The sequence below is a fragment of the Carassius auratus genome, chromosome 13, assembly GCF_003368295.1.
Source record: "Carassius auratus strain Wakin chromosome 13, ASM336829v1, whole genome shotgun sequence".
NCBI classification, from domain to species: Eukaryota; Metazoa; Chordata; class Actinopteri; order Cypriniformes; family Cyprinidae; genus Carassius; species Carassius auratus.
The window spans coordinates 19,815,141-19,827,338 of record NC_039255.1 but is presented as its reverse complement, the minus strand read 5'-3'; the positions used below and the strand labels follow the sequence as shown (position 1 = coordinate 19,827,338).

Below are 12,198 nucleotides of genomic sequence, written 5' to 3'. Positions count from 1 at the left end.
TCATAATTTTCAATGATAAGTTTAAAGTCATTGACACGTTTTAATTATAATGTTAAATGTGTTTTGTTTGGTTTCTAAATGGGTGTTCAAAATGCTAGTTATATTCATTTTATAACATAAAAAGAAACATTGGTTTTAGACTAGTAAATCTTTCCAAATCCAGCAAAAGATTTGATAAAATACAAAACAGCTTGGAGACAACTATTATTAATATTTTCCATGTTTTGAGTAATAGTAAAATCATCAAAACTATATGAAATAACACAAAATAAAGGATGATCATTTGTTCTCATCAATTAAAATAAAATAGTAATAATTAATAATTAAAATATTGCTTTGGGAAAGACATTCATACATAGGAACAATGTCTATTTATTTACAACAATTTTTAATGATTTAATCATAAGATTTTAGATAAAAACGGCTCATGAGAAAAACATCTGTCAGATGTGATGGTATAACACATACATACACACACACACACACATATATATATAATAAAATGAAAAAGGACAAAATTCAGATTCTTTTAAAACTTTTTTTATTCAAATTGTGTTCATGGTAGTGCATCTCCCTATTTATGGGAGCATTATACCCCATCACATAATAAATATACTGGAAGCCCCTTGTTTCCCATAGTATAAATGCGCATTTTGCTTTTATCAACTATATTTCCAGATCCATGAAATTCCTCCATCCTCATTTTACTTCTTGGAAGAATTATTGAATAAATTTGAGCTTGCCATACTCAGGGATGTAAAGATCATTTACAACAATCGTCCATGGGTCAATTCATCATCTCATTAATGGTGAAACATCAGAGGAAAAAGTGCATATAACGTTTCAAAGAGTGAACACGGCCATTTTTGGTTGTTGTTGTTTTTTTAGTTCATCTAGAGAAATAACATTTTTCTTGTCACTGCTTTTAATGCATCAGTAACCAGTTCAGAATCCTTGTAGTGCTTGTATGTTAATATATACCAATGACACATCTGGATCATAACATGTTTCAAAACAGCACTGTGCAAGTAAAGTACTGTGTAACATCCCTGACACTTTCTTTAGTTACGTGATCTTACATTACTTAGGCAACAGTATAAAAATAATCAGTGCTGTCAGTGATGGTGTTCATGAAGTGCACGCAATCAAAGTGCAAATGTAAATACTTGTAGCCATCAGATTCCACCATTTAACCTCAGAGATAGTAACAAGCTTTTGCCAACCCTCTACATTGTGAGTAAATCACTCGTATATGCGATTGAATGATGTCTAATATAAGCCAGTGGCTAATAAATTCTCAGAATTTACTCGCCAGTGTTTGAGTTGGAGGCTGAGTAAAGGTTTAGAACAGATATATTATCACTTGCCAAACACTCTCTGACTGAGCGCTTCAGAGTTTCACTCTCTGTCAAACGATTTGTTTGTGTTTGTGTATCTATGGCATTATTTTACTGACAAATGTCGAGAACGCATTATTAGCGTACGTTAAACTCCAAGTATAGGTCTCTGCAGGAAAGTAATGGGAGTTACTAGATCAAGGTGTTTTTACACCATGAGACCTGATTGGTTGATGTAATAGTGACGTTAGGTTTAGGGGTGGGGTTGGATTCAGAAACACCCAGCAGTTTGAAAACACCCACATGGTGATAAACGCCCACTTTTGCTCTGCAGAGACCTAAGTCTCTTGTGTGAAGGCGCACACCTCACGCTTCCTCTCATGTGCGAAGTGGGCAGAACTTATGCGCAAACGGCAGTCTCATTGGCTGGGGCTCACTTACTATCGTCCCTGTTTTGATTTCAGCAAATCAGTTCCTGTGAATGGACACAGCCTGATTAATATTCATGAATCCAGCAGCTCGTTAATCCTTAGTGCAGGAACACTGAAGGACCAACAAAGCACCACCACCAGTCCTAAATTCAGTTAAAATGTCTACACATTCATACATGGTTACCAAGTTAATTATAATTACTAAAGTTCTATCATTAAATAGTGCTTGATAATCCAGATATCATATTATAATGCTTGACTGACTAATGTTAAGAGTGTTCTTTCAGGTATTTAAAAAGCTGTGACATTTTAAAAACATATACAGCATGAGTGTTTTTTTTTGGGGGGGGGGGGTCTTTTCCCTTATACTTACATTTGTACTCATGGCAGATTTTTAGTTTTTCAAAAAGACATCTGTAATGTACATGACTTGAGGGCTTAGGAGTTGGACCATGCTGGGCTGTTGTGGTCTCATGTCGTCTTGGCACTTGTCTGTGCTGTGGACCTTGGGTTCTGTGGCAATGGTGGAGCATCTATGCTCTCCTACGCCTCTGATGTCCACTGCTGCTTATTTGTGATATAAAATAGACATTAAATATAAAAGAAAAATGGGTTGAAAGGAGAAAGGAAAAAAAGAGGTGATTAGGTGCATTCAGGATCCAAAATGATCTAAAAAAAGATGAGAAACCCTACTAAAGAAAATATTTTTTCTCAACTGTTTTAACCCCAGACTATAGTTATATCTACCACTCAAAGGTTTTGGGTCAGTAAGATATTTAAATGATTTGAAAGAAGTTTCTTATGTCTCATTTATTTGATTAAAGTAGAACCAGTGATACTTTGAAATATTTGTACAATTTGAAATAACTGTTTTCTGTTTTAATACATTTGAAAATGTAATTTGTGATGGTAAAGCTGAATTTTTACCAGCCATTACTCCAATCTTCAGTGTCACGTGATGCTTCAGAAACCTTTTGTAACATTATAAATGTCTTTTACTGTCACTTTTTATTATTTAAATTCATCATTTCTGAATAAGTATTAATTTCTTAAAAATTTAAATAAAAACTGACCACAAACTTGTGAATAGTAGTTTATTATAAAAATTAATCGATGCAAACAAAAATATGAAACTGACACTAGCTCATTACTGTTTATTACAAATGTCAAATAATGATCTTTTTAGGGACACAGGTACATTACTTAATAATAAGAAATAAAAAAAAATTTAAATGCAGATGGACGGTGGATATGAAATATTTACTGTCTGGTACAATTATTATTATTTTTTTCAATTGAAATTCATTTTGGGACCCTGGGTGCAGAGTTAAATTAGGCAAAGAAATGAAAGAACACTGCAAATTAATGTGATCAATCTGAATGATTAATCTGAAATGTTATAGTGTGAAGTGTTATAAATATCCTTTTTTTCAAAGTTATAAATAATTTTGAAGTGTTTTTTTTTTTTTTTCACTAGCCTCTGCTTCATATGTCTAGTTTGACTATAAAAACCTTAAAATGGGAAATTAGCATGTGATGAAATTTTATAAAAACCCTCTGTATTTCACCTGGAGGCTACTAACGGTCTGTTTCTTGAAGATACTTTAACAACAATTTTTTTTTTGTAAATCATTGTAAAAACACCTCAAAGACATCATATCACCTGCATTGCATGACTCGAGTGACAGGACGGGCCTAGGACGATGTTGTCAGAACTTGAGGACTGCGTATCTCTGGTGTTCCCCCTCTCAGCTGCAGAGAGGCCTGAGATGACCAAGCCGCTGGAGCAGCTCCGCTTGCCAACAGCAGGCTCAGTGTGGAGCTGGAGGAAGACGCCTGGCTGGAGCCAGAGCCAGAGGCCCTGTTGTGGATAAACGAGGCACCTGGGAAAAGACGGAGGCAATGGAGGAGGTGTTGAAGGACAGCTGGCTGTTGGAGCCGTGCTGGCTGTCCAGGATGGGACTCGATCAGCTGGTGACAGGGGGCCGTTGGCCCTGAGGTTGCACTGGGCGACTGCGATACTCCCGGTGAGCTGTGGGGAAAATACCATTTGATATTAACTAATATGTTAATTTTCTTACAGACTTTAGGACTGTAAACTGTACAGATTTATATAGTATGTTCTGAACTCCGTGGTGTCTGGACTGGGAGCTGCTTTGGCGGCCGTGAAAAAGGCTTCGGCTCTGGGATGTGGCGGAGTTATGATTCTGACTTAAGGAGGAACCAGCACAATCCACATCCTCCATGTTCATGCCACTGTTACAGCTGGTAAAGTTATCTTTCCTCTCCCTAGAAACAGAGAAGGCCTGTTAAAGGAATAGTTAACCCAAAAATGTTCAAACAGCTAATTAAAACATCACAATAATTCATAAGTAATCCACACAACTCCAGTCCATCAGTTAATGTCTTGGGAGCTGTGTGTTTTTAATAAATCCATCATTAAGGCATTTGAACTTTAAACCATCGCTTCTGGACAAAATATGAGTCCATAATCCATAGTAATACTTCCTCCCCCTGTTGTCCGCTCACATCAAAATCCACCAACAGACTTGTTTAGAACTTTTTTAAACTGTTTTAGCTTGATTTCTGCATATTTCTCTTCTGATTCAGGTTAGACCGATTTTTATGACTGAAAAAAGCATAACGGATAGAGCACTCATCCTTTGGCTGGAAGCAACATTTGTAGTTTGAAAAAGCCTTGGTGGATTTGTTTCTAAAAAAGCTTTTCACTTTAAGAAGTTAACTGATGGATTTGATTGGATTGTGAGTTATAACTAGGCATTTATCAGCTGTTTGGAATCTCATTCTCACGACACCCATTCACTGCAGAGGATTCATTGGTACAGTAGATAAGTGATATAATGCTAAATTTCTCTAAATCTGTAGTGGGGAAGTCATGGCCTAATGGGGTGAGAGTTTGACTCCTAACCCTAAGGTTGTGGGCTTGAGTCTCAGGTCGGCAATACCGTGACTGAGGTGCCCTTGAGCAAGGCACCGAACCCCCAACTGCTCCCTGGGTGCCGCAGAATAAATGGCTGCCCACTGCTCCGGGTGTGTGTTCATGGTGTGTGTGCACTTTGGATGGGTTAAATTCTAATCTAAAAAATCTATTCACTAAATCTATTCAGATGAAGAAACAAACCCATCTACATCTTAGATGGCCTGATGAAACAAACCCATCTACATCTTAGATAGCCTGAGGGTAGGTACATTTTCAGCAAATTTTCATTTTTGTGTGAATTAATTATAGGAGGTGGTGAGTGGGGCCACAAACATGGGGTGACCCAGGGGCTGGTCGCAGGAAGAGTTGATCATGTTTCACAAAGCATGCTTTGAGTTCTGGATGCTTCCAGGCTCAGGATTACGGTTCCAGAGGAAGATGAGCTCCTGCTGCTGATCAGCCCACAGCCCTCACACACATTCTGTATTTATCTGAATGCAAAAAAGAGTTTTGCTTCTGTTGTATACATTATAAATGCCTTCATTGCCACTTTAGATACGTGTACTTTCTGAATAAACTTATGAATTAATAAAATGTTACTCCAAACGTTACTCTCTTGGTGTTTTATATGTATCTAATAATATATAGTTTTAGATATGTAAAATAGTTTTTCTCTCTTGCCTTTATTACTTTGAAGCTGAGATGTAGTTTGTACAGCACAGTGTTAATTTCGTTGACTAAATATTTTCGTCATTATTTTCGTCACGAATATATTTTTGCCGACGAAAACGAAACGAAAACTAAAATAGAAGGCACTGATGGAGACTAAAACTATGACTAAATTGATTGACATTATCGTCAACGAATAAAGGACGAGACGAAAATAGACTGTGACGAAAATCAAATCAGCAGACGGGAGAGATGCGAGGAATGAGCAAAAGAACTGGCAAAACAGAACAGACTGCATGAGAGAAGAGAACCAATCAGAGCCTGACTTATTGAGACGTGAAGCGAAGGTTTTCAGTTTTTATGAGCTCCCGGGAAGTCGGCATTCGAAGAGGTGATAGGGACTTTAAGCAACAGCCTCTGGTGGAACGGCAACGCCATTCTGGCGTTCTATTGCGCCTGCGCGAATTTAACTGCTACTTTCTGACGTTCTAATTTAACGGTCTACTACGGGAGAACAGCTGATTTGCCAGAGTCGCTACAACGTGAGAGGTTAGGTAAATAAATGTTATGTTTTTAGACTTATTTACATCATACAATATTAAAAACTCCTCTTCTGACAAAAGATTGTCATTTAACGCCAAAAGCAATCCTTCTCTTGCTTTTTTAAATTATATATTTTTTTGGATCTCAATAAATGAATTAATGCTGCGTTGCGCTGTTCTGTTTTACCGTTGCTTAGTGACTTTTACGTTCTTGGCTACAGCGGTGTGACGGCAAACTTCCGGTCGCTGTAGCCGTTCCATTCGCAGCTGTTGCTTAAAGTCCCTACTGTCTAAAAGAGCATGTCCACAGCTCACTTCACGTTTGACGACGAACAAAACAAAACAAAGTGTAAAGCACGCAGAGCGCTCATTCGTGGCAAGAACACAACCAATTTGAAAAGACATTTACAGACGAGCCACCCGGACATTTTCTCAAATGTAATTTTACAACGATGTTCTTTTGTTTATTGAGCTAAGCAAAATTGGAATAGTGCAGTGCGTAGATGTTGTAGCATTAAATATTACGAACTGAAAAGTACTGTAAAATAGCCCCTTCTTCAAATTAGATGCGAGCACAATACTAATACGTAATATCATGATAAATACATTTGATTAATACTAATGTTTAGTATATTTTATAATGTTCTACTTGTTGACAATATCACAAATATTTCTATATTAGTCATGTGAAACATGAATGTTCACATCCTATCCTTATACATACAAATCTAGCAATATTGTAGTATTTAAAACATACAATATTGCTAGACAAATGAATACCTTATAAAATCTTGTTACTTTTTTTATCCACCTAGCTGCCAACTTATTAAATATTTACTTTAAATGTATGCACTTATTGTTCAGCTCAGCTGTAAGCTTTAAGGTCCTGGACCTAACGTTATTTTTCTTTTATTGATGGTCAATTGGCAGCTAGTTATTGTTTACATTATCATGACAGTGTTTGTTGCTGCATAAAAGCTTTTGAATCGAAATAAAGACACAGTTGTGTTGAAATAAAGTTGAATTTGTGTTTTATATATTTTGGTTAAGTTTGTTTCCTATACCAGCTGTAAAAAATTGTCTAGTAAATCTGTTATTGATTTTAGTCTTATTTTAGTCGACTAAAATACCAAGCAATTTTAGTCGACTAAAATACCAAGCAATTTTAGTCGACTAAAATACCAAGCAATTTTAGTCGACTAAAATAAGACTAAAATTAAAACAAATCAGATGACTAAAACTTGACTAAAACTAAAAAGAATTATAGTCAAAAGACTAAGACTAAAACTAAATTAAAATTTCGTGTCAAAATTAACACTGGTACAGCATGATGATCTCGTAATCATCCATCATGTGTCTGAGCGTGAGCAGGGTGTCTCGACTGGACAGTACTGCTCTTCTCCAGGCGGGGTCGCTCGTGTGACATATCACTAGACTGGTATCAATAGTTGCTTATGGCCTCGTAAAACATGGCAGATTGTACTGAGCTTATCTTTAGCTCTATGGCTAATGAGGATAGCATCTCATCTATTAACGATACCGAGTCCCTTAGCAATGTTATTGCTCACTTGGGGGCTCAGATTGGGCATCTCAAGTTCATTGATCCCAAATTCTTTGTATTCCTGAGCAATGTCAGATGTTCGGACTTGTCCTGAACAGAGCTCTCTCCTGCAAAAGGTGTATCTTCTTTTTCATCACCTGCAGAGGGTTCCTCCACTTCGTGAGGCAAATCGAAGGTGATGACAGGAATTTTAACAGGACAGTATTCTCCCTGGTTGGACTGAGCTGACTCTAAGATGCGCTGTTTGACGGACTCATTCAGTTTTCAGCTGCCGTCTGTGGGTCACAGCTCATTGTGATAAGGATCTTAACCGTATCACTCTTGTCCAGGTGGGCCGAGGGACTCGAGTTGTCAACAAGCACCACAGCAATTTCATCTGAGCAATAATTCTCCTCAGGCAATTCTCCATCGTTGGCATCTCGTGTGATTTGTAGAGAGGTATTATTGTTGTTGGGGGTTTGTCTTTTCCTCTACACTGTCTTCTTCATTCACAGGGGAAGGTGGTTGATCATCCTCAGCATTATCCCTGTGGGCTGAAGGAATCTGCTCTCCCTGCAGGAGTGGGGCAGACTCGTCAGTGTTGGGACTGAACACATCCTCAGGGGTGAGTCGCTCCTCCGCCTCTGGCATAGATCTTTCATCACTCTGACCTGTAAAAGCCAGTCAGTATACAAACAGCACGTTTATAATGTCAAATAGACAACTAATTGAATTCAATAGCTACCAGATGATTAACCCCATAGGTTGATGTCACAATGGTTCAACCAAAAATGTTAAAATTATTTTGTTACATAAGACTTCAGTTAATCTTTGAGACACAAATTAAAATGTTTACTGAAACTGAACAACTGGTTACTAAAGGTTTCTGATTCTTCATTGAAAGTCCAAGTATCCAAAACGTCCAAGGAGTCAAGGAATAGATTTTACATCTAATTAATGATTGACACACATATAACATTTAGAAAACACAGAAGCTTGAACATGTTTTTGTTCTAACATATGATGCATGCACAAGGCTTTTTATAACATTTTTGGATCTTCTAAGTTTTGGTGACCAGGACTTTCAATGAATGACAGTCAGTGATTATTATTATTTTATTTTATTTATTTGGGCTTTTAAAGATTTTTGGGTGAAAAATGAATAAAACCCCAAACCAAAGTTAATCTGATCTGATCTGATCAGTTCTTAGTTTTTTTTTTAAATAAAATTACATTATTTTTTAATATCTAAACTTAGTATGTCACATGAACAACTTACACTTTCTCATAAAATTAAATAACATTTTCTAAAGCATGTCTCTGTGTTTTAGATGCAGTCAGAGACTCACAATGTAAGTGTAATGCTGTGCTTGGGATGTCTGACAAAGATGTCTGACAGCTCTTTTTGAGAGGTCCTGGCAGGATATCACACTCAGCATGCATGCAACTGAGGCAAGATAGAAAGTAGTTAAGTTATTCCTCAGTTCATATGCAAGGCTCTGTGACAGAAACCTACAGTGATATATCTGCAAAGCATGTTCCAAGAATTGTGAGGACCTCATGCACTGCAGTGAAACCAGGCCATTCATATCATTAAAGCTGGTACCTACCCTCTATATTCTTCAGCTCATCAGATGTTGGACACTCCTTCACAGTTTTTTAAAGCAGGGTAACAAAGCAGTTATGCTGCTTATGTGTTACTGTTATACTAATTACTATAAACATATTTGTGACATTCTGTAAAAATACATGTTGCTGTTAGTGTAAATAATTATGGTACATAGTTTTATGAAAATATTACTCACTCCAATCAGTCCAGGGTCTGTTTCAGGCTGTTTTATTACTTTTATTACTTTTACTTTTAGCACTTTTATTACTGAACTTGGCCTGTTTTGGGTCAATACAGATATGGCAACACTGTCAGGAACTGTGCTGCTCTTCCTGTAGATTAAAATGATTCAGACTTTAGCCTGGTCACAAGACAAATATATCAGTTGAGTACACATGCTTTAAGGACACTGTAAAATAACAATGAAATCTAAATATGGCACAAATGATTTTGGATCTTACCAATGGAAGACAGGAATTAGATGCATTGCTTTTCTTGTCTACACATTTGCTAATGTCAGCCACACTATTCTGGGCTATAATGTCGCCCTGATCAAACATCAGATGGAGGTGATAATTTACCATCTTAATGACAATGAAGAAAACTGTCACTGAGGTGCAGTAGATGCTGAGGGTAGTAGTGGTGGGTGGAAGAGCCTGGCGAAGGAAGAGGCACATTTAAGATAGATAAATCAGCTATGAAATATCATTTTAGATGTGTGGGTTTGTTATTATTATAATTATCATCTCTTTTTTGTAATTTCTTGACCACTGACATATTTGCATATTTTCTACTGTAAATACAAAACAGTCAGCTATAAAATATAATTTTAGATGTGTGGGTTTGTTATTATTATAATTATCATCTCTTTTTTGTAATTTCTTGACCACTGACATATTTGCATATTTTCTACTGTAAATACAAAACAGTGCTTTGACACATGCAGTCTGCCATGCGTTCATCACCTGTACAGAAGAAAAATGCGACATTGCTAGCACCAAACAAACAACAAAAATGTTTTGTATAAGGTTTCTGCAGCTGAATGATTCATATCTGCAAAACACATATCGGTGGTCTGCGGCATTGTATCACTCACCAAATAAAGAGATAATGGAAGCATGAGCAAAAAACATCCATAAATGCCGGTGAAATGAATTGTTGAATTTATTCTGTTCTGGATCATGATCCGCCGGTCAGTGAAGCACAGACTCCCCGCTGCCATCCTCGACTCGACGCCCCTGCGCGCGATTACATATTTGCAGAAGCTGCAATCTACATCCTTCCTCGAAGCCATTTAACTTTCTTTTTCATCGTCCACGCATTGGTTGCTTATTTCCAAGCATAAGGGGATTCATTTTGTGCGGTGAAAGCAGGCGGCAAGGAACTCGACCGGAAGTTGAAGTCGGGTGGGGGCTGCCATCTTTTAGCAGAACTTCACTTGCGTTAGCATTCCCATTGACTCCCATTCATTTTGGCGTCACTTTGACAGCGAATAACTTTACATCTGAGGCGTTTAAAGACTCTGTTTGTCCATTATTTATTTCTAAAGATACATGACAATGTATAAAGGGCTCCATTACCTTCTATGTTACATTATGGCCCCGTATAAACAGTTTTTGTAAAAAATAGGCTAACGATTGCGTCATAACCACTCGGCTCTCTGTCGCATTACCGTACAGACAGGAGGAGAAGCTCGCAGGCAATTAACTTAATATGGCGTACTGGCGTTACATTTTAAAATACTATACAAAATAATTAATCAGAATACTTACTCCTGCTCACTCACGACAAAGAACTCCCCGCTCAAGCTCGCCGTCTCTGCAAGATTAACGATGGCAGTTTGCACGCACAGCTACTAGAAGATTTACATCTGTCAGACAGGTTGCTGACGTCGTCAAGCTTCGTTTGAGTCTGCGCGTCAGAAACGGAAGTGCTAAAAAACGCTAAAACTGGGCTTCACTTGTCTCAATTGAGTTCCAATGGGGTCGCTGTGTCCATTTCTTTTACTGTCTATGGGTGAAAGGCGCCTAGCAGCATCGTCCTGCGCCAGCTTGAAATGAGCGGAGAGGAGAGAGAGGAGAGTGGAAAGGACTGATTCAAAGTGAAGCTCTGCTGCTGAGCGCGACGCGCGCCCTCCACTGGTGCCAACTCTCGTGAGACAACTAAGCAACTGCAGCTTCAAAACCAAGCATTGTTTTACTAATTAAAACATTATTTAATAATTTATTACCATCAATATTATTCATCAATTATTTATTACCAATAAATGATCCTGCAACATATTAAAATGAAACCACTATTTTATTTGAAAAGCAATATATATATATATATATATATATATATATATATATATATATATATATATATATATATATCAGCAATCAAAGTGGGATGGCTTACACTATCCACTCTTCTCAGATCGCCTGAGAAAAATAGCATTGGAGAATTGTAAAAAGAAGAAAAAGACAAAAGCTTTAAGGGGGACCTATGACAGGGGTGAATTGCCCTAAAGTGGGACACTGCCTAATGTGGGACACTTAAGGTTTCGTGTTTGTAGCTAACCCATAAATACATGAATGCCAGTGAAACTCTGGGTTAACAAAGCTGGGGACACATCCTGTTTTTTTTTTTTTTATATATAGTATTAGTTGTGGATTTATTGTTTTGGTTACACATCGCAATATGTCACAGAAATCGGAAATGCGAAAAATGTCCCACATTAGGGCAATTCACTAGCCACATATTTATAGCCAAAGTAAATATATTCAACACATGTATCAACTGTTATTATCATTACGATCCTACTTCTTTTTCATTATAGCCTGTGGTAATGATTTTTTTTTTTAAACACTGTAAAAAAATTAAATATTAATAAATAAATGAATTACCTTATAAAGAAAGGTCCCTCCTATAATAAGGCTGATGATACATGGGGCAACTTTCTGAGCAATTGTGCCAGGCAACTTTTATTGAGCATTGTTTTGCATGGGCACTTTCCCATTAAGAAATGATAACAAATTTCTATATGGATACTTTAGATCAGTCGTCAGCCCTGGGTCTCACCTGATTGCTCTTTGGCGGCAACATTAGCCAAAGTTGCCCGGCAACATTGCTCAAAAAGTTGCCCTG

At 37.2% G+C, this 12,198-nt stretch overlaps 1 protein-coding gene across 10 annotated transcripts; it reads right to left on the bottom strand.

The window, feature by feature from the left end:
* Positions 1-510: 510 nt before the first annotated feature.
* Positions 511-10,470, bottom strand: LOC113112992 (pecanex-like protein 2). Of its 10 annotated transcripts, XR_003293523.1 has the most exons (8): positions 10,166-10,470; positions 9,531-9,725; positions 9,266-9,401; positions 8,810-8,907; positions 7,489-8,131; positions 3,432-4,057; positions 2,142-2,332; positions 511-1,812 (listed from the first exon to the last, which is right to left on the bottom strand). XR_003293523.1 is itself a non-coding variant. In XM_026279059.1 (5 exons), exons 3-5 carry the CDS (start codon positions 4,018-4,020, stop codon positions 2,312-2,314), a joined length of 513 nt encoding a protein of 170 aa, XP_026134844.1. In that variant the 5' UTR covers positions 4,021-4,057; positions 9,651-9,725; positions 10,166-10,470; the 3' UTR covers positions 2,102-2,311. The 10 variants fall into 10 exon arrangements, 4 of the variants coding, with proteins under 4 accessions (XP_026134844.1, XP_026134843.1, XP_026134845.1 ...); XR_003293526.1 differs by lacking the exon at positions 511-1,812 and having other exon boundaries at positions 2,102-2,332; positions 9,266-9,430; XR_003293525.1 differs by lacking the exon at positions 511-1,812 and having other exon boundaries at positions 2,102-2,332; positions 7,619-8,131.
* Positions 10,471-12,198: the final 1,728 nt, after the last annotated feature.

Coding starts and splice junctions, on each gene's coding strand:
- LOC113112992 (XM_026279057.1), bottom strand. CDS start 10,363: ATGGCTTCGAGGAAGGATGTAGATTGCAGCTTCTGCAAATATGTAATC. Junction 9,726..10,165: donor TTCCATTATCTCTTTATTTG/GTGAGTGATACA, acceptor TTCCTTCGCCAG/GCTCTTCCACCCACCACTAC. Junction 8,132..9,530: donor CTAATTCCTGTCTTCCATTG/GTAAGATCCAAA, acceptor TGGCTTTTACAG/GTCAGAGTGATGAAAGATCT.